Source organism: Pongo pygmaeus, chromosome 16, assembly GCF_028885625.2.
Source record: "Pongo pygmaeus isolate AG05252 chromosome 16, NHGRI_mPonPyg2-v2.0_pri, whole genome shotgun sequence".
NCBI lineage: Eukaryota > Metazoa > Chordata > Mammalia > Primates > Hominidae > Pongo > Pongo pygmaeus.
In genome coordinates, this window is record NC_072389.2 from 69,285,702 (window position 1) to 69,307,841 (window position 22,140).

Consider the following 22,140-nt stretch of genomic DNA (forward strand, 5'->3'; position numbering starts at 1 on the left):
CAGGACCAACTCCTGGGCAGGTGTGTTGGGAGTAGGGAGCCTCATTTGAACCCCAGAAAGTTTGCTCACGAGGCAGTCCTGAAAAAGTAGAGAGCACCACAGAGAAGCAGAGGAAGAGAATTGAAGGAGACATGAGGTTCACCTCCCAGCAGCCGTTCCCCTTCTCTTAGCAATGACCAGTTTTCCTCCTTCCAGTTTCGGGGAAGCTAACTCCACCCCAGGCACTAAGGCCTTGGGTCTCAGGCCTAAACAAATCACCCTCATCCATCCCTCAGCCTCCATGACTGGTCCACGGATAGGGCGTGTGGATCAACAAGACACAGGGAGGGACTCACTGGGGTCTTCAGAAAGCAGCTGCCCCACTTTTCTGAGCAAGCTTCCATAGGCAGGCTTCCTGTCTGGTGTTTAACAGCTCAGTGAACATGGTAAAGTCACTCTCCCCACCATCCCCTGTATGTGTTGAAGGCAGCTGGGGTAATAAAAAGGCTCCTGTTTTAAAAACCTCCACCTGTAGGAAAGGTAGGAGGCTGCAGTGCCCTGAAATCACCCCACAGAGGCCAGAGCCTGGCTGAGTCACCACAGTCTCTCCTCCAATTCCTGGCCCAGAGGAGCCACCCAGGTGCCCAGGCCAGGACCCTGGGTATTTTCAGCTTCCAGCAGCATCAGCAAGGTCGGAGAGGCCTCAGCCATATTGTATTTCATGTGACCGAGGCGCCTGGCCAGCGACATGGCCATGGAGAGCCAGCCTTGTATTCTTGTCACTGGCCTGGGCTCCACCTCCCTTTCTGCTCTGGTCTCCAGAGCCTGGCCACAGCAGAGGCCTGTGGGAAGGGCTCCTGCCAGGCACAGCAGGCACCAGAAACGGGTGACAAGAGGGACAGGCAACTTTAGCTACTACAAAGTCCTCGAGGATGGGCTTCAGGGATGTTGGGAACTCCACCCTTCACCCGTTCCCTTCATAAACAACCTGAGCAGTACGTCTTCCTGGGCAGTGTTAGGGCAGGGTGGCCGACCATCCCAGTTTGCCCTGGACTCTCCTGGTTTTAGCACTGAAAGTCCCACGTCCCATGAAACCTCTCAGGTCCCAGGCAAGCTGGGACAGTTAGTTACTGTAGTTGGGAGCGTTGTTAGTGATATCTCCTCCCATGCTCGGGTCCATCCTCCAGCTGTGATTGCTTTTTGAGGCTGCAGCAGCACCTGCGGCCTCTTCCAGGCTCCCCCCACCTCCCCTCTCTCTCCCTCAGCTCTCAGGGTTGTTTTTCTAAAGCAGCACATCAGAATCACCTGGAGGGCCTATTAAAGCACCCTCAGAGTTTCTGATCCAGGAGGTCTGGGAGGCAGCTGGAGAATTTGCATTTCTAAGTTCCCAGGTGACCCTAATGCTGCTGGCCAGGGACCACACTTTGAGAACCACCGATCTTAACCACAGCTCTGATAAAGTCTCACAAAACCTCCAAACCCTCCCCATAGCTTGCTGAATAAAGGCCTAAGCCTGGTTGAAGCCCCTCTTTATCTAGCCCCCTTCCCCACCACAGCAGGCCCCACCCCAACAGGGTGCCCCGTGTCCCCAGGGGATGCCTTGCTCTCTCCCGCCTCTGTGTCTTTGCTCAAGCTGTTCCTGGCCTGGACTCTGTAGCCCCCTCCACCCATGTGAATCCTCTTCTCTGTGAAGCCCACTCAAATGCTACTTCCTCTGGAGGCCTTCCTGGGCCCCCATCCCTCGGAACAAAGGACTCCTTCCTCAGCTCCCAGCTTAGCGCCTATTTCATCCTTGTCACTGCATTGTGGATTCCTTGAGGATGTGAACTATCTTTTCCCATCTTTGTCTATATATTTGCCAAACAGATATGACCCCAGAAGACAGAACCAGGACAATGGATGGATCTGCAGGGAGGCAGACTTGAGCTCAACCCGAGAAAGAACTTGTAACAAAATGAACAGTTTGATACCAGCCCCTAAGGGTCCTGCCAAGAGATCCTGAGCTCCCTGTCACCCCTGGGCATCTTCAGTGGTGTTGGATGAGCATCTACAAAGTCTCTGAAACCCCTGCTTAGACCAAGTACTGACTACCTCAATGTCCCTCCTGGGCCCCTCTCTCCCCAGGAGAACCTGACCCCCCACCAAACCCGCTGCCCAGCATGCCAGACCCACAAGGCCCCACAGGCTGGATGGACCTTACTGGAGACCAGTGATCACAGCAAGTGTGACATTTTGTCAGTGGCCTTCACTGTCTGAATACAAGGAGTGACCAGTGGTGACACCCTCCTGCTCCAGGCCAGCCTCCCTGCCTTCCTCTGATCACTGCCTCCCCAGAAGGACCAACCCCACCTCAATGTACTCACATCGCCTTTCCTTACCTCATCCATACCTCACGTGGCCAGGGGAAGCAGCTCATCTATGGGCAGGCTGAATATCTACAGGTGCACTCCCAGCTCAGGCTCCTTAGGAACAGGAATATCCTCCTGTAGAATATTCTCCAGTGCCTTGCGCCATGCTGGGTGCATGTAAATGCTCAGATGTGCATTTCCCTTCGATGTCCTGTTGGAACCCTTCCCTCACATGTGGTGCTCTCCCAGGTGTGCTCCAGCGGGCAAATGCCCTCCTCACCCCTCCCCATCTGATCTTAGGAAAGAACCCATGAAACCCATTTCAACCAAGAAGGCTGGGACTGAAGCTTTCTGCCCCTGCCATCCCTGGGGGAAACGTTACTGTTTAAATCTGATAAGCGTGAAAGCCTCGCTTGATTGCATGGCAGCTAAGCATACTATGTGTAGTGGTAGTGTTTATTCGTTGGTTGGTTGGCTGGTTTGGAGAGGAAGGAGAAGCATTTTCCAGAGTCTAGACTCTTATGGCTTTGTGGGGCTTTCCAGGGTCAGCATTGATTGTGAAAGTTTGGTGAGCTTAGCAGTTTGTATCATTTAAGAAAATCTGCCCGGGCTTCCTCCCCCACCAGGAAGTGTCCCATCCGTTCCAAAGCCCTCAGCTTAGTTATTGGAAAGGCCTGAGAAAGCCACGACCCAGCGGACCCAGCTGGGGAACACCTGGGTCTCAGTTCACCTTCTGCCAACCTCTAGGTCTTACGAGCATTCCTGTTTCCGCTCCTTCCCTGGGATGCTTGAGGTCATGACCTTCTGAAAGAATGCAGGGTCAGCCAGCCTGGCTGAAATTTCCCCTCCGTGGGTGTGAAAGGCGATACGTCCAACTGTGAACACACAAGGCCCACATCCTTATGACTCAGCAGATGCGGCTGTCCTCAACCACATCGCCCAGAATGTCACTCTGACCTGCCTCAGAGGTCTGACAGCAGAATAGATTCTGCAAAGCCTGGGCCCAGAAGGCACTTTCTCCACGAGTCCTTTTGGACAATATACATTCACCCAGACACACACTCAGATGCACACACACACACACAGACACATCCACTACAGAGACAGATGTGCACACACTGATAACCAAACATACCCCAAACACAGACACACAGACATGCACAGACACCCACATACACAGAGACACCCAGACACCCAACACACACATGCACACACAGGCCCCCAGACAGTCAGATACACACACAAAGACATCTACACACACAAACACCCAGACACATCTACACACGTCCACACCCCCCACAGAGACATGTCCACAACGGGCGCCTAGGTATGCCCAGAAACACAGTTACCCAAATACAGCCAGACATACACACACACACACACACACAGACTCCTCCAGAGGACTCAGGAAGAATCAGATCTGTCCTGTATGCCTGACCTTGAGTGCTTCTGCCAACCCCAACAGATGGCCACTGGCTCTCCGACAGGGCCTTCTGTTCTCTGACCAAGAACCAGGGTCACAATAGACAGGGGAAAATGGTAGAACTACCAATTCACCACTGTGCAGTTAACCCCCAGAAAAGAAGTCTCATTCTTTCATTTAATTGGGAGCTTTCCAAAGTTCAGCCACGAGAAGGCGTAAGGACAAGCAATCAGAATACTAACCCATAACTTCCTGTCCTTTCTCTTAGCACCCATCCTTTAAGGCCAAATTAAAGTCCACCTTGTTCATATAGTCCTCCAGATTCCCAGAGTTAGAAACCGCAGCTTCTCCCATGCGCCCCTCATACCATGCTTCTTGGTCTCTCTCTCTTTTTTTTTTTTTTTTTTTTGAGATGGAGTTTCACTATTGTTTCCCAGGCTGGAGTGCAATGGTGCCATCTTGGCTCACTGCAACCTCTGCCTCCCGGGTTCAAGCGATTCACCTGCCTCAGCTTCCCAAGTAGCCGGGATTACAGGTGCCCGCCACCATGCCCAGCTAATTTTTGTATTTTCATTAGAAACAGGGTTTCACCATATTGGCCAGGCTGGTCTCGAACTCCTGACCTCAGTTGATCCGCCCGCCTCAGCCTCCCAAAGTGATGGGATTACAGGTGTGAGCCACCGCACCGGGCCCACCATTGATTTTTTTTTTTTTTTAAAGACTAACTGAGTACCCACTGCTCTGTTCACAGCTTTCCTTTCCTTTTTGTCTTTCTTTAAGAGACAGGTCTCACTGCAGTGACTATTCACAGATACAATCATAGTTTGCAATGTAGCTTCCAACTCCTGGACTCAAGCAGTCCTCTCGCCTCAGCCTCCCAAGTGGCTGGGACTACAGGTGCATCACTGTCCCCAGCTGACAGCTTTAAGGTAGTGCGGTGGCTCTGTCAGTCCATGCCTGCCAAAGGAATCAGTGGAGACAAAAAGGAGCAAATTCAAACTTTCCTCCTTTTGCCCTCTCTCCTGTGTGGGTTCAGGTTCTTCAGGAAGCAGATGCCAAGATGGGATGAGAAGTGCTGGACACCTGGGGTGGGGGATGAGGAACGCCTATGAAGGATAAAGGGGAAAGGAAGCAGGAGTAGGCAAGGGAGAGCTTTCAGGCCATGATGTCGGTGTGACACCTAAGAAAGGAGGGTGGGAAGGAAGGAGGGCTGGCTAGGAAGTGCCTCTGATGGCAGAGCAACCCAGAGAACGGCTCAGCCAGGTGATGAGCAGTCCAGGGGCAAAGATTAGAAGGGTCCCACGCTGGGCAGGAATGGCCTGGTTCGAGTACCCGCCACCTGTCTCCCATCCCACCATGCTCAATCGCTGGCCGAAAGCAGCCTACAAAGAGCGAAGGCCCTGTGACTACTCCGAGAATGCTCTGAGAATACCTGGGCTGGGATTTTTATTCCCCTTTTAAGGAGAAGGGGTAGAACATACCCCTGCCCCTCCCAGCCCTGCCTCCTCAAACATCGCCTCCTCTTGGAGTTTGCGTAAGGACGTGGGTCTGAGGACAACTTCCAAAGCCAACGAGGCTGAGTTTGCCAGCTCACGCTCCAGGTGCCTTCATGTCTCTTTGGACTTAAACCCAGAGACTAGAACAGCATTTGAAAAGTCAGCTGGCACTTAGCAAACTAATACAACACCCTGAAGGGGTGGCAGCTGGGGGCCAGCAGTGAACAGCCCTCCTTGCTGCGGGTTCTCTCTTGAAGGCACTTCCGGGGCGGCCACACTTCTTATCCCTTTCCCTCCTTCCCTTGTTCCCTCCTTCATTCCCTCCCACTCCATATTTCCTCCTCAGATCTTCATACCATCTGCCAGGCACCAACACATTGTGGAGCCTCATAAATGAACTGACAGTCCTTCCCTTCAAAGAGCTCCCATCCAGAGCTTCCTCTCGCACCCACAGACGGGAAGCTTGCACGACCTTCCGTCAGGCTGCCCAGCCCTTCTGGACAGATCTTCCAAGCACCTCCACCACCCTCTGTCTTGCCAGCCAGTCCAGAGACAAACACTCAGTGCCTGCTCACAGGGGCAAAGTGTGTAAATAAGTGAAGCAGCCAAAACAATGAAACTCTTTGGCTATTTGAAGTATATTTCTAAGTTTCAATGGAAACATAATTCTTCCCAGCTTCTTCTTCTTTTTTTTTTTTCTTTTTGAGGCAGAGTTTCGCTCTTCTTGCCCAGGCTAGAGTGCAGTGGTGCAATCTCAGCTCCCTGCAACCTCTACCTCCCAAGTTCAAGCGATTCTTCTGCTTCAGCCTCCTGAGTAGCTGGGATGACAGGTGCCTGCCACCATGCCTGGATAATTTTTGTATTTTTAATAGAGACGGGGTTTCACCATGTTGGCCAGGCTGGTCTCGAACTTCTGACCTCAGGTGATCTGTTCACCTCAGCCTCCCAAAGTGCTGGGATTACAGGCGTGAGCCACTGTGCCCGGCCTTTGCAGCTTCTTTCTTACCTTAACCCCCTATGCACCTCACTTTTATCCACTACTGTCTTGAAATTAACGAATACTTGTTGGGATGCATCATAAAATAGTATTTCATCTATAAAAACTGGAGTGAAAAAGGCAGATATACACCAACCACAGCAGAGTTACAGTGTGGCAATTTTTTTTTTTTTTTTGAGACGGAGTCTCACTCTGTCACCCAGGCTGGAGTGCAGTGGCATGATCTTGGCTCACTTCATCCCCCACCTCCCGGGTTCAAGCAATTCTCCTGCCTCAGCCTCCTGAGTAGCTGGGCTTACAGGCACATGCCACCATGCATAAGAGGTGAACTACAACATCTCTATGAAGGAAAAGTCAGGCCCTGGACTCCACAGACAATCAACTCCTGAGTAAGAAAAGAGGCAGGGTGTCCAATGCCCAAGGGTGCCTGGAATATAAAGCCTACAAAGATGCTTGTTCCTGCCCTGCTGGTGGTTTGGCACACCTGACCTCATAAACCAAAGATAGTCTGTGTCAGGCTGGGCCCATAGCTCCATCTCCCAGGGGTAGTCAGAAGCTGGATGTAAAACAGGAAGGCAAAGTACTTACTTTTTTTTAAATGAAGAATTAGATAGATTCACATCAGTGTATGGGCTGAATTAGGTCCCCACCAAATTCACATGTGGAAGCCCTAACCCTCAGTACCTCTGAATGTGACTGTATTTATAGAGACAGACTTCGAAGAGGTGATTAAGTTAAAATGAGGCTGTAAGGGCCCTAATCCAATCTGACAAGGGTCCTTCTAAGAAGAGGAAATGTGGACACACGGGGGCACCAGGGACACACAACCACTGAGGGACCACCATGTGAAGAAGCAGCAAGGAGGCGGCCGTCTGCCAGCCAAGGAAAGAGGCCTCAGGAGAAACTGATCTTGCTGACACCTTGGTCTTGGACTTCTAGTCTCCACAACTGTGAGAAAATTAACTTCTGTTGTTTAAGCTACCCAGTCTGTGATATTTGGTTATGGCATCCTTAACAAACTAATACAACACTCAAAATAAGAAAACGGAGTAGGGGCAAATAGTCAAGTCCCACACTTAGTTCTTTAAAGAGTTGTTACAGTCTTTGTCTTTTCATTCAGAACCTGTGTTGGGTGCTGAATGAAAAGACAAAGAGCAGGCCGGGTGCAGCGGCTCACGCCTGTAATCCCAGAACTTTGGGAGGTCGAGGTGGGCGGATCACGAGGTCAGGAGATGGAGACCATCCTGGTTAACATGGTGAAACCGCATATCTAATAAAAATACAAAAAATTAGCTGGGCGTAGTAGCGGGCACCTGTACTCCCAGCTACTCGGGAGGCTGAGGCAGGAGAATGGCGTGAACCTGGGAGGAGAAGCTTGCAGTGAGCTGAGATCACGCCATTGCACTCCAGCCTGGGTGTAAGACTCAGTCTCAAAAAAAAGAGTTGTTACACGCTTTGTCTTTTCATTCAGAACCTGTGTTAGGGTGCTAAATGAAAAGACAAAGGAGCAGTATACTGTCCTTTCAGCTCCCTGACTCCCAGCAGGCCCTCTCGGAGGGGTGGAAGGAAGACAGCCAGCTGAGAGGCCCCTCGCTGAGAGCCTCCAGCATCAATGTGATGCTTTCTCCTGTTTAAACCACTGCTGAGAGTCTGAGAGGTAAGAGGTTCACTGATCTCCAGGAGCCCTCCGCCCAGAGTCTAGGTAAGCAGTGTTGAGTCTCACTATTGGCCATGGTTGACTAACGTCTACATTTCTCAGAGTTGCTCTTATTGGGGTGCTATGCTGACTGCTTTGAACAAAGGAGACTGAAAGGCCCCAGAGGAAAACTAAGGTCTCTCTCTGACCTTTTCCTTCCCTCCCCTCAGTTTCCTCCCTAGGGCAGGGAAGAGCTCCCTCTGAAGTTCCCACCTCTTGACTGAGGAATGGTCTTCCAAAAGGAATGGAATTGTCTTGAACCCCTTCCCTAGGAAGCTCATCAAACAACCAGGCAATATTAATAACCACAAGGAGATTAAAAGTCATCACCACCCCCAGACAGGCTATTGCCTATTCTGGAGGGAGTTCCAAAACAACTTTGATTACCTGAGGGACTTGTATTTGCATAAGACACCATTCTCTGTGCAGTTCTTCCCCTTTCCTTCGCATAACTTATCACCACCTCCCCCAAAAGCCTCAAGGCTCTATTCCTTTATGCTGTAAAAACTTCAACTATTGGGTCCCTCTCATTCTTCTATGAGGCTCATTCTTCATTCTTCTATGAGGCTCATTCTTCTATGAGGCTCCTGTGTACAGCCACAAAATTAAAATGGTTTTTCTCCTGTAAATCTGTCTATTGTCAATTTATTTCAGAAGTGACTGTTATGGAATCTTCAGAGGAAGTTGGAGCTTCCTTACACTCTTTATGCCTGTGGTCCCAGAGTGTAACTAAATTGTGTAAAAACAAATTCCTTATGCTTGCCAAGTCCTTCAAAGTTGACAAAGCTAGTTTACAAAATTGGTTTCAACAAGGCACTCATGACAAGTAACACTGATATCACCATTTCACAGATTAGAAAACTGAGGCCCAGAAAGGTTGAATGACAAGGCTTAGTTCCAACAGCTGCAAAGTGGCAGGACTTAGCCCAGGCTTTTTGGATTTGAGTGGTAAAATATAATAAAGACTGTTAAGAACTGGAAAAGGGAATTGAGGGATGATATAGGATCTCCCTGGCTCAATTCCAAAATGAGACAAAGAAACCCAAGTGCAGTCCCATCTAGAGCGGGATAATGGCCCAGCTGACTTTTCAAATGCTGTTCTGGCCTCTGGGTTTAAATCCAAAGAGACGTGAAGGCACCAGAGCATGAGCTGGCAAACTCAGCCTTATCGGCCTTGGAAGTTGTCCTCAGACCCAAGTCCTTATGCAAGCTCCCAGGGGAGGCGATGTTTGAGGAGGCAGGGCTGGGAGGGGCAGAGGGTATTTCCTACCCCTTCTCTTTAACAGGGGAATAAAGGCCGGGTGCCGTGGCTCACACCTGTGGTCCCAGCACCTTGGGAGGCCGAGGCGGGCAGAACACGAGGTCAAGAGATCGAGACCATCCTGGCCAACATGGTGAAACCCTGTCTCTTCTAGAAATACAAAAATTAGCTGGGCATGGCGGTGCACGCCTGTAGTCCCAGCTACTAGGGAGGCTGAGGCAGGGGAATCACTTGAACCCAAGAGGCGGAGGTTGCAGTGAGCCGAGATTGCCCCATTGCACTCCAGCCTGGGCAACAGAGCGAGACTCCATCTAAAAAATATACATATAATAAATTTTAAAATAAATAAATAAATAAAAGGGAAATGAAAATTCCAGCCAGGTATTCTCACACTGAGTGGTGTGATGACCTCTGATCTAGATGCCAGTAGAAGAACATAAAAAAAGCCCACCATCAAGTCATGTGGGAAAAACACTGCAGGGAGGGGCATTACGTCCTGTCCCTAACAGAGGCCGCTGCGGCAACTGGTGACCATTAGGATGGACTTTTTTCACCTCATTTCTCCCTTTAACATAATATTTGATACATGCAAAAGCATAAACAACTAATATGTAAGTTAGAAAGCATTATAATAAATAGAACTCGCAGGAGCCCACCGTGAACTTAGTGTTGGCTGGAACACTGCCAACAGCCCAGTGCCCACCTTGTCTTCCTTCCCATCTCAGCCACACAGATGTAAGTTTCATCCAGAATTTTGAGAGTGGTCATTCCCTTGCTTTTAAAATTCAATTTTAGGCCGGGTGCAGTGGCTCACACCCGTAATCCCAACACTTTGGGAGGCCGAGGCAGACGGATCACCTGAGGTCAGGAGTTCGAGCCCAGCCTGGCTAACATGCTGAAACCCTGTCTCTACTAAAAACACAAAATCAGCTGGACATGGTGGCATGCACCTGTAATCCCTACTCGGGAGGCTGAGGCAGGAGAATCACTTGAACCTGGGAGGCGGAGGTTGCAGTGAGCTGAGATCACGCCATTGCACTTCAGCCTGGGCAACAAGAGCGAAACTGTGTCTCAAAAATAAATAAATTAATTAATCAAATTTTATCACATTCACTTGTATCCCTAAACAACTTATGGCATAGTTTGTGAGCTTTAAAAAAAAGAATAGTGTACATAGTTCTCCGGGATTACTTTTTCATTGAACACTGTACTTCTCTAGGAAAAGTAGAGAAGAATGTGGATTTGAGGGTAGGCAAAACTGGGCTGGAATCCCGATTCTAAGTACTCCAGCTGTGTGACTGCATGCAAATTTCCTAACTCCGCTGAATCTCAGCTGTATCATATAAATGGGTCTCTCATTTCCCTTACAAGATTAGGAAGAGGACTAAATGAAATTTATGCAAAATGTTCCTATTGCAGAGCAGATTTTAAACAATTATTATGAGCTTCATTTTCTTTTCTTTCACTCTTCCTCTAGCTTAGGGGTGGAGGATCACTGACCCATAGAGGAAAAAATACTTAAAAAAATATTTCTCCCTAGATGATATAATCAACTGCTTTTTAGATTAAGAACTGGGAACATGAATTTTATTCAATAAGTAAATAAAAGACTAAAATATATACTTCAGCTATATATTATGAATTGCTAATGGACGAAGAGGGAGAGAAAAAGAACGGAGAGGGAAAAACCGGAGGAGAGAAACTGTTAAGGGGAGCTCACCAATGGTGTGTCTGCTTTTTGAAATGTCAATTAACCATTGTTCACAGATCTTCAACTGCTCAATCCCTAAGCCTATTGATGTTTGCTTAGAATGGGATCCTCTCAGCAAACCACCAAGGAAGATATTTTCCTTTGGGGTGCAGCTACAGTGAACAGAACAATGTCAGGATGAAATCAAGTTGGGGACTCTATGGAAGGAAAGTTCTCCAATCCTGTGCCAGATAAAATTCCCTGTGAGATACGAGTCCTCAAGTTAGCTCTTTCACATGTACTTACTTTGATTGTCTGTGGAGTCCAGGGCCTGACTTTTCCTTCATAGAGATGTTGTAGTTCACCTCATACTCCTATAGTATGGCCTTCGTTTGCTTCCAAAATAAGGTTTTCAGCAAATAAATATGAGAAGGGAAAAGGCAAATGCAATCTAAGATTTGGAGTCAGGAAAGCTAGTGAGATTGACATCGAAATGCAACACACTAAAATATTTATATAGATATTTGTGAAATATTAATGCAGCATCCAACACTCACATAAGCACACACTCTGGGGCAGGAACCCTCCAGACCTCTTGAAAGAATTGCATTTGAACCGGCATGGCTTTCGTCACTGGAATGTTCCATTTGCCTCTGAGAATGCTGTGGTCTCTTTCAGCCCTGTAAGTGTCAGCTGGTCAACACATCCTTCTTCAGAGCCAACAGAACACACGTGGCGCCCTGGACCAGCTGCTGTGCTCATCCTCACACCTGGGGGCTGCAGTCGTCTGCTAGCAGAGGCCACAGGGACTGGGCCCCTGTCTGGGAGGCGCATGGGTGCCTGGCTTCTGGCTGCTGGTCCTCAAAGTCATCCTCAAAGGATTGTGCATTCTCAAAGTCTCCCCTCTGCCCACTGCCTGGCCCTGTGCTTCCCAAGGGCTTCTGGGAAACACAGCAGGTGCCATCCAACACCAGAAAGCTGGGCTAAGAAGACTCAGCTAGCAGTGCTTTATATAACCCGGATGAGAAGAGGGCCAGGAGGAGATATGGGCATGATGGAGTCCTGGTTTCCCAGGGCTTAGAGAACGTGGACCACTTTAGGACAGGGTCTGTGTCTGTCCTGCTCTGTTCCAACCCAGCATCTGGAACAGTGCCAAGCATACAGCAGGAGCCTGATGAATACTGGTTCCCTGACAGCCTTGCAGCCTGTGGGGGTGGGCCGCTGAGATGCCCCCATCCAGGGGCAGTGTCCTTTACTGTGAAAGATGGGCAGAAGCAAGTGTGTCAATTTCTTCCATTTCGAAGAATGAAGGATGAGGCAGGCCAGTCAAGAATAGATGAGACTCGTTAACAATGAGGCAAAGCGAACGGTTCATCCTTTCCTGAAAGGCCCACTGCAGTTTATCAGCTGAAGAAATGAGCACTGTTACTAGGGGCCAGAAAGTCTGGGCTGTCATTAGATATTTTCACAAATTTGTTGTGTGAAGCACTAGTCACCTCCTCTCTCTAGGCATCGGTTTCCTCTTCAGTGAAACATAGTGGTTGGGCTAGACAAGTTGTAAAAGGCTCTCTGATCAAGACTGGGTCTGTCAAAGGTCTTCCCTGCTCTTCTTCCTAGCAGGAGGGCAGCCCCCTGTTTACCATAACTGACTTTCTAGGAGCTCCCAGTGAGCCCTGTTCCAGAACACGCCCTGCTGATTTATGTAACCAACCATAGCCAAGAGCCCCTCGCAGGCCCAGGGCGCTTGCCCGCAGTCGGCAGTTCTCGGCCTCTGCTATCCTCCCAGGGTGGAGGGAGGCACAGGACTGTTTCTGCCTGAGATCTGGGGAAGCTCAAGAAGTCCAGGTCAGCTGCTAAGCTTTCTGCAACCAGCTTGCGGGCTCACTCCATTTCTGGCCGGACACTTTTCTGAAACTAGGTTGCTTTGCCGTTCCTGTGGGGCCATTTTGCTCTGGGCCCATCAACTGGCTGCTGACAAAGGGAACTGGGACCTCTTTCACCAGCGCCCTTTCCTTTTAATAATAGTTTTCCCCCTCTCTCCTTCCTGGCTCCCTTCCTCAGCTCAGTATCCTCACCTTCCAAAACTTCTCTTTCAGCCTCTTTCCATGTACTTTCCCAACCTCCTGGCCTCGCCCTGACTTTATTTCTGACTTCCATGGGTCATCTCTTGAATGCTGCTCAGCAACACTGTTCTTTTGGCCTGAAAAACAGGGCCCACATTTCGATGCCATTGAGTGAGCTTCCCTTGCCATTTCCACCGGAGGGGCCAGGTCATCCGTCTCTTTTTCCTCTCCCTTCTCGCCGTGGATCCTTCTTCGCCCTTCTCCGCCCACATCATTAGGAATTCTCCTGCTCCCATCTTGTCTGTAGTTGGCAGGTGTGTATTTTGCTAGGGCCACCCTAAAAAAGTACCACAGACTGGGTGGCTTAAAAGACAGAAGTTTATTTTCTTACAATTTTTGAGGCCAGAGTCTAAGATTGAGGTGTCAGCAGGGTTGGTTTCCTCTGAGGCCCCCTCCTTAGTTTGTCGATGGCTATTCCCCCTCCCACTCCTGGGCCTTCATGTGGTCTTTCCTGTGTGTCCTAACCTCCCCTTCTTATAAGGACACCAATTATGTTGCATCGGGGCCCACATCAGTGAGCTCATTTTAATTTAAGTACCTTTCTAAAGACCCCATCTCCAAATAGAGTGATATTCTGTGGTACCGAGGGTTAAGACTTCAACATAGGAATTTTAGGGACACACGCTCAGCCCCTAACAGCAGGAGTGGTGGCAGTGAGGTAGAGGGAGCATGGGCATACTCGTCTCTGGCAAGTTTTTTTTTTTTTTTTTTGGATACGATCTCTCTCTGTCACCCAGGCTGGAGTGCAGTGGCGTGATCTCAGCTCACTGCAGCCTCGACCTTCTGGGTTTAAGCAATGCTGTCGCCTCAGCCCCTGGAGTAGCTGGGACGCCAGGTGCCTACCACTACACCTGGCTAATTTTTTGTATTTTTTGTAGAGACTGCGTTTTGCCATGTTGCCCAGGCTGGTCTCCAACTCCTGAGCTCAAGCAATTCCCCTGCCTCGGACTGCCAAAGCACAGGGATTATAGGCGTGAGCCACCACTCCCAGTCTCTGGGTGGATTCTCTTGAACTGGACACCTTCCTGTTAGGGAAGCAAGGAGGAGGCAGGCCCACTGCAGGCCTGTGCGGACGGTTCAGAAGGACCTTCTGAGATTCTGCCCACTCAGCACCCCACTGGGTGCCCCCCCAAGAGTCACAGGCACACGGGCTAAAGGAAATCAGATGGGGGTAGCCCTAAAAGAAGCCAAGCATCAGGTAAACCAGAAGTTTAATAAAAATGAGCAAAATGACAACATGGTGGGCCAGCAATGGGCTGCTTCAGAAGGTCTGAGGTGTTGGTCAGCCTGACATCCTGGCTTCCGTGGTTCTGGGAGGGTCACAGGATTGGTCCCTCACACCCAAGGTTCACTTTCCTCAATCACCCTGTTCCCAATGGGGAGGACTCTGTCTCTTTGGTGTAATTTTTGGCCAGGCTGGTTCTGAACCCCCTCAGCCCGTGAGGAAGGCTGCCTGAGTCTGACCTTCACCCCGTGATGATGAGGATGTCCTTTATATTGTTTTCCTAAGTCCACATCCCCACCCCAGGTTCTGAGGATGGCAGACAGAGGAAAGCCCATTTTATGGAGAATTAAGAGCTTTGGGAATGCCGGAGCCTCCTCCACAGGAGACAGCCACAGCTCCCAGGGTCTCCTGGCTCGCCTGCAAGCTCTTCTGAATTCTGTGGGCCCATCTCTCTTGCAAAGTGCTCAGGACGCCTGGGTGCTGGTGCTGAGCTGGGTCCAAGAGTCTGCACAGAAGGGAGCCCCGCTGGGCCCAGACCTCCCTGGTGGCCACTGCAGGTCGGGCCAGTTAGGAGGTGCTGCTCCTTCTCCGCGGGTGGAGGGCTTTCCTCCTGGCGATGTCCTCCTCAGTGTCACTCTCACAGTTCCTCTGGAGAAAAAAGGGCAGGAGGATCATGAGATGCCAGGAATGGGGCTGTGCTGGGCAACCTGGGTTGATTCACCTGGATCAGGGGACTGCAAGCCAGGGAGGTGGGTGGTGAAAGCAAGCCTGTTGATCCATCCAGAGGCTGGGGGAGGGGAGGGATCTGAAATGAGGCCAGACCAACTGCTTTGAGGAAGGACACTACCAGGAGGAAGGAAAGCAGCCGGGCATCTAAGGGAAACCAGACATCAGGAGAGGCCAAATTATAATACAGAAAATTACATCTAGTTCCCCTTGTGGCTGCCACATAATCGAGGCCACTTGGCTGGGTGGTCTGTGGCTGCTGGGTCTCCTGAGCTCGGCCTAGAGAGACTGGAGGATGGCATAAGCCACAGGGTCCTCCCTATGCTCTGACAGCCACCATCCCATGCCCCTTCTTCTTTGATGGGCTGCACCTTCAGCCACCTTGCCCACCAGTGTTTCCAGGTAAATGACTTCTGAGCTCCATTTTTATAAAAGAGGAAATGAGTGTAAAGTACTGTCTGTCAGTTCCTACATGGCAAACCAGAGCTGAGGCAGCCACCCCGAGGCCATAATGTCTTTTCATCCAAGTCATGATGATCTAATGTAATTATAAAATTATTAAAAGAAGTACTATTCCACAATGACTTCATTCCTAAAATATCTGTTGTCCAATGTTCAATTCCTGTTGCTTCCTAAACAAAAGGACCTATCATTACTCTTTTTTTTTTTTTTAAGGAAAGTCCATTTGGGAAAACTGCATAACAGATATCTGGGACCCAACCTTTTTCCACTTCTAGGATGAACCTTTGAGCTGATGGTGCTTGCTATTTGAGTAAAAAGAGTACTATTTAAGAATATTTGTACAAGAACAAAAGTTTGGAAAGAAACTGACATTCTTTTTGGCTGGGCGCAGTGGCTCACACCTGTAATCCCAGCACTTTGGGAGGCCAAGGCGGGTGGATCACCTGAGGTCAGGGGTTCGAGACCAGCCTGGCCAACATGGCAAAATCCCATCTTCACTAAAAATACAAAAATTAGCCAGGCATGGTGGTGCAGGCCTGTAATCCCAGCTAGTCAGGAGGCTAAGGCAGGAGAATCGCTTGAACCCAGGAGGCAGAGGTTGCAGTGAGCTGAGATGGTGCCACTGCACTGCAGCCTGGGAGACAGAGTGAGACTCTGTCTCAAAAAAAAAAAAAAAAAAAAATTGACATTCCTCTCAATTACTCTGGTCTTCTCTCCCCACAGATTGTATCTGTCAGGGAAGCAGGGCCAGTGGCTCAGCCTGCAAGGCATGCCCACCATCTGCCACTCATCCTCCCAGGGCCTTTTCCCCTTCCTCCAGCCTGAGCCAGCTGGAAATCCAAGGTCAAGATCAACTTTAGCCAAATACATCCTAGACCAAGCCCGGCTATAACAATAAAAATAACTCAAGCTCTGCTGAATAGCAACTTTTTAGCTTGAGTCAGAGCCAAACAGTAAAAAAATAAGCTGGGTAAAGTCTGCTTGCCATTATCAGGGATTCTCAGAGGGAGAGCGGTCCAATCCCCTGTATAGGAGATGAGGAAAGCAGCCAGGGCAGGCACAGGGCTTGGCCAAAGCCACACAGTTGTTTGGGGCCTCTGGGCCATAAATCCTCAAGTGCTGGCAACAGATCATGCTGAAGAGAGAAGAACCCAGGCTGTGTGGAGGGAGTGGGGACAGCAGGGCTGTCCTGGGTCTAGCCGTGCACCATGAGGCTGCTCAGCCTTCTTAGGCACCCACCTCCCAGTCGCTCCCTGAACAGGGTGTCCCCTTCTGTCCTGACCTGTGCCATCCCAGACACTCCTGAGCACCCTACATCACACTCCATAAGCCGGGGGTGGGGCTGTCCAGGGAACCCCTACCAACTGCATTTTAAAGTCTACAGGAGGATTTTATTTTTTTAATTTTTAAATTTAATTTTCTTTAGAGTTAGGGTCATGCTCTGTCGCCCAGGATGCAATGCAGTGGTGTGATCATAATTCACTGTAACCTTTAACTCCTGGGCTCAAGTGATCCTCCCACCTCAGCTCCCTGAGTAGCTAGGACTATAGGTGCATGTTACCATACCTGGCTAATTTTTTTGTTTGTTTGCTTGTTTTTGTTTTGTAGAGTCAGGGTCTCACTATGTTGCCTAGGCTGGTCTTTAACTCCTGGCCTCAAATGAACCTCCCACCTCAGCCACCCAAAGTGCTGGGATTATAGGCATGAACCACTACTGCCAGCCTACAGGGGTTTTAAACAACAATAATTGCTAACACTTACTGAGCACTCACATACCAGGCTTTCAGAATATGTCATTATTGGCCGGGCATGGTGGCTCATGCCTGTAATCCCAGCACTTTGGGAGGCCGAGGCGGGCAGATTACCTGAAGTCCGGAGTTTGAGACTAGCCTGACCAACATGGAGAAACCCCATCTATACTAAAAATACAAAGTTAGCTGGGTGTGGTGGCGCATGACTGTAATCCCAACTACTTGGGAGGCTGAGGCAGGAGAACCGCTTGAACCCAGGAGGCAGAGGTTGTGGTGAGCTGAGATCACACCATTGCACTCCAGCCTGGGCAACAAGAGCGAAACTCCGTCTAAAAAAAAAAAAAAAAAAAAAAGGAAGAAGATGTCATTATTTAATCTTTAGGAACTACTATTAACTGTATTTTACAAATGATGAAATCTCAGCACAGAGAAGTTAAGTAATTTCCTCAAGGTCACACAGTAAGCAGTAAGTGGCAGATTTGAATCCTGGTAGTCTGACTCCAGAGGCCACCCTCTTCACCAGTATATTATTCTGTTATAAGCTACTCCTTTTAAATGTATACAAAATGGCAATAAAGTAATCAAATATAAGATATTGTCTAAATATTATGATGATGGTAATCTGAAACAAAGCAGAAATAGAAATATGGAAAAAAGAATGTAAAGCTCCCATTCTAAAGCAGCTTTTGGGTTGTCAGAAATACATTTTGGGTTGTCTGCGGTCAGCCGGCAGCAGCGGTCCCTCTGAATGCCCACCAGGAAAGGATGGGAGATCCTCCAGGAGTTCACGCTGCCGCATTGGCACTCCCCTCCTGGCACCACCCAGAGGTCCCCAGAACACACTCCTCTGAAGATCACACTTCAGCCTTCAGTGAACAGGAGGACTGGGCCAGCAGAACTGGCTGGAAACAGTGAACACCCACCTGCCTTGTGAGGGGAAAGGAAACTCACCCATCCCTGAGTTCCAGGCTACCCCAGAATTCTGCCCAAGAAGAGGGCATGCATTTACCCACCAGGTCCTCATCTGGCCTCAGGTGCACCTTCTTCATCAGCGAGCGGGTGAGGTGGTTGCACAGGGACACGATGCTGAAGGAAAGCTGAGGGAGGCAGAGGAAAGGAACGCCCAGGTGAGAACATGCATGGAGACCCTGGAGAGCCAGAAACCCCACCCAAGCCCCCGCTCTGTCCCCCGCGGCCCCAACCCTGGACACACCTTCCACCGCCTGCGGACATACTGCTTCCTGAAGTTCTCCAGATTGACCACAGACTCCCTGCGCACCATGGCTTGCTGGTTGTCCACTGGCTGAGAGACAAAGCAGAGCATGGCAGCTGATGCTGGGCTTCAGACAGCAGCCACCCTCCTCGCCACAGAACCCCCCACCCACTGCATGCCCACCGCCCTTGGCTTGACCCAGGCATCTCCCCGCCAGGCGGGGCACACCGTGGGAGCATCACAGTCAGGGCAACAGCTACACATGTCTCAGCTGTTCAGGAGATGCCTCTCAGCTATTATTACCACAGACTGACACACACGCAGCCTTGGCTGGAGGCTCAGCAGCTCCTGAAGGGGAACAGCAGGCGGCAGGATCCCCAATCGCACATCACTCTGGGGAGAGGGTCATTTTACAGCAGTCTGGGATGCCCTCTGGGCACTGGGGCGATTCTGGGCTTAGCAAAACAAATGCCTTGTTGGTAGACAGGGAATTCATACTCCATTAAAAAATAAATGGAAGGAAATAAGGGCTTTGATGAAGGTCAAGAGGCGACAGGATGTGCAGTTGCTTTTCACAGCCTGGCAGTCAAAGCTCAGCTTAAATTTTGACTTCTCCAAGAAGCTTGGGATGGCTTCTCTGAGCCTCAGTTTCCCCATCTGTAATATGGGGATAATAATATCATGTCACAGGGTTGTTAAGGATTATATGATCATGCATATATAAAGTGCTTAGCCCAGCACCACTCAATAAATAGTAATAAGTTATTGTGAGCTTTCCTGCCTTCTCCATTCCCTCTTCAACACCCCCCTTTTGTAAAGTAAGGTTTTCTGAAATCAAGAGATAGGTTTCAGGGGTTCTGTGAACAAAATGTGCCTATATATCCATACAAAGGAATATTAGTCAGAAATACTATTCATAAAAAATTGAGTCCAATACATTTTACAACACGGATGAAACTTAAAAACATTATGTTAAATGAAAAAAGCCAGACACAAAAGGCTACCTGCTGTATGATTCAATTTATATAGAATGTCCAGAACAGACATATCCATAGAAACAAAGCAGATGGGTAGCTGCCAGGGGCTAGGGAAAGGGGAGAACAGGGAATGGCTACTAAAGGGTATGACATTTCTTCCTGGGGTAATGTAAACGTTCTGGAATTAGATAGTGATAATGGTTACACAACCTCGTGAGTATACTAAAAACCACTGAATTGTACATTTTAAAATGGTGAATTTTATGATCTATAAATTATAACTTAATTTTTAAAATTTAGTGTGTATGTACAGACATGCATTTCTTTGGAGGAGAGTCGATAGCTTTTATCGATTCTCAAAGGCCCCCATGACCTCAAGAAAATGAACTGCCTAGAATGATTCCAAAGGTCCCGGGCAGCTCTGGTTTTCTCTCTGCTCTGACAGCCTTCCTGCCGCAACGCCTCACTCACCTGGTGAACGCTAAGCGAGGGAGCCTATTGATTCCCAAGCGTGGGTCTTCTCTCCTAACCATGCTTGGAGCACACCTCCAAGCTTGATTTTTCATCATGGCATCAGGGACCAGAAGAAAGCCAGTGCACACTGCTGGCCACGCTGCTCTGGAGCTGGCAGCCTCTGGCAGGAGGTCCATCCCGTGGCAGCCCCTGCTGCCCATCCCCCTGGAAGGCCTTCAAGTATTTCAAAGCCCAATTGAGACATGATCTCCTCCAAGACAAATTCCAGAAAATCATGTCTCCCTCCCTGACATGAACAAAGCACATGTGTGCTCCTTTATGAAGTCCAGCACCTCTCAGAGCCAGCCTTGCTGAGGAATCACCCCACTCCTGGAAAATGACTGGAGGGCACAGACTTTCTTCCTGTCTACGTCAACGCCCCACCCCACTCTCCTCCCAACCCGGGACCTACAACAGTGAGTGCTTAATAGTTGTATGGTTAAGTCATTTCCCTGAGCTGTTGGAGAGACAAGTTGGAATGAAATCCCAGGACCTGGGACCTACTCACTCCCACTGATGAGGGGCCCAGGTCACCTGGTCAGCCAAGTCACACCACCTTGAAAGGGTGTCAGGGCACAAAGGCTCCCCATGGCTTTGCCCAGGAGTCAGTAGGATGTAGAGCTCCAGGGGCAGGGGGTGGGGTGACCCGGAGCTGGAGGGGGAGTGCATGCAACCTGGAAGTGGATGGGAGATGAGAAAACCAGGGGCTATTCACCCTCTGAAACTGAAGCACAGTGCTTTTGGGCCAAAGAGTACAGAAGGAAAGAAAGGAGGGGAAGGAGAAAGACAAGGAATGGGAAGAGAAAAGGACAAGGCTGCCGGAGGAACCACCAGGCCATGTCCAGCCCTCTAGATCCTGTCTTTAACTGTCTGTCACCCACTCTGTGCACCTGCAAGCCCAGCCCTGGGTCTAGTCCCCCCTGGAAGGGAGGCACAAAAGTGGATGGAGGGTGACCTATCTGTGCTGAAGACCTTGCCTTTTCCCTTCTCCAAGCCTTCCAGTGGCTTCCCTGTGCCCTCTGTACATCTCCACGAGCTCATGGAGACCCTCAAGGCCTGCACCCTCCACCCTGATTTTCTACCTCTCTCCTTCCTATCCATTTGGCTCCCATCGCACAGGTCCACTTGCTGGTCTGTGAATCCAAAGCCTCCGGGTCTTTGCCCTTGCTCTCTCCTATACTCACTTTATCACTTTGTTCAAGTCTTTGCTCAAATGTTACCTCCTAAGGGAAGCCTTCCTTGACCACCCTATATAAAGTAGCAACTCAACTTCCCCCATGATTCACTATGCCGGGGCACTAAATCTTCATTACACGTGGTGCTACCCAATATTCTATTCTGTATTTATTCACATTCACTCCTCATTCCTCATGTGAATTTATTCACATTCACTCCTCATGTGAATCCTCATTGAGGGATTCACATTCAATCGTTGGAGGGTTGGTTCTAGGACTGCCGCAGATACCAAAATCCACGGATGCTCAAGTCCCTTATTATAAAATAGTGTGGTATTTGCATATAACTTACACATACCCTCCCCTAATGCTTTAAATCATCTCTAGATTACTTGTAATAGCATATATGATGTACATGCTATTTAAATAGTTGTCACACTGTATTATTTGCATTTATTATTGTAATGTTATTTTTATTTTTACTTTTTGCATATTTTTGATCTGTGGTTGACTGAATCTGAGAATGTGGAACTTGCAGGTAGGGAGGGCTGACTGCTTGTTTTTTGTTAGTCCTCTCTCCCTCACACCTCCAAGCTCCTAGAATCTCCTTTCCAAGGTGCTTAGCACCCTCCCCAACCCATCAACCATGTCTAAGTCTAACTTCACTGATGTCTGCAATTCCCCTGGGCATGAATGACCTTTGAGCCTAACCCTCACAGAGGCACGTACACCTCACAAGGAGAGTTTGCTCAGATGGGATTAGTAGACTCTGGGGGAGAAGAGATTTCTTTTTGCCCACTTACTGACTGGCACCCTCACCCAGGGGAGGAAGAGCTAAGCCCATGGCTGGAAGGTCAACTTGCATGTGTGGGGAATCTTGTTAATGAGAATCCCACCCTCCTCCTGGCCCAGCAGTGCCAGCCACTGAGCAGAGGGGCCCAGCTAAAATGTCAGGTGAGATCATTCCCAGAGGCTATTAATGGGAGGTGATGCAATTCTTTTGAGGGCCCTGTTTATAGCTACACACAACAGCACCAACCCTGAGGAGGCGGCCACGGGGCTATCATTCTGTCAGGCTGGCCTTT

General features: G+C 49.4%; 2 protein-coding genes across 6 annotated transcripts in view; both read right to left on the reverse strand.

The window, feature by feature from the left end:
* The window catches only part of HERC1 (HECT and RLD domain containing E3 ubiquitin protein ligase family member 1), a 311,831-nt gene extending 309,278 nt beyond the window's left edge, over nt 1-2,553 (reverse strand). Inside the window, exon 1 of the mRNA XM_063652248.1 lies at nt 2,358-2,553. The gene's annotated coding sequence lies outside the window, so the exon portion shown is untranslated. The remainder of the gene's footprint in view (nt 1-2,357) is intronic.
* An 11,654-nt stretch (nt 2,554-14,207) lies between these two features.
* DAPK2 (death associated protein kinase 2) overlaps nt 14,208-22,140 on the reverse strand; it is a 139,095-nt gene continuing 131,162 nt past the window's right edge. For 4 of the 5 annotated variants that reach the window (XM_054450123.2, XM_054450124.2, XM_054450126.2 and 1 more), the window contains 3 exons: nt 18,391-18,480; nt 18,191-18,274; nt 14,208-14,886 (listed from right to left, as the gene is read on the reverse strand). In XM_054450123.2, the coding sequence (XP_054306098.1) occupies nt 14,806-14,886; nt 18,191-18,274; nt 18,391-18,480 (255 nt within the window). In that variant the 3' untranslated portion in view covers nt 14,208-14,805. Of the gene's footprint in view, nt 14,887-18,190; nt 18,275-18,390; nt 18,481-22,140 lie in introns of those variants that run through there. The other variant, XM_063652269.1, reaches the window with a different exon arrangement.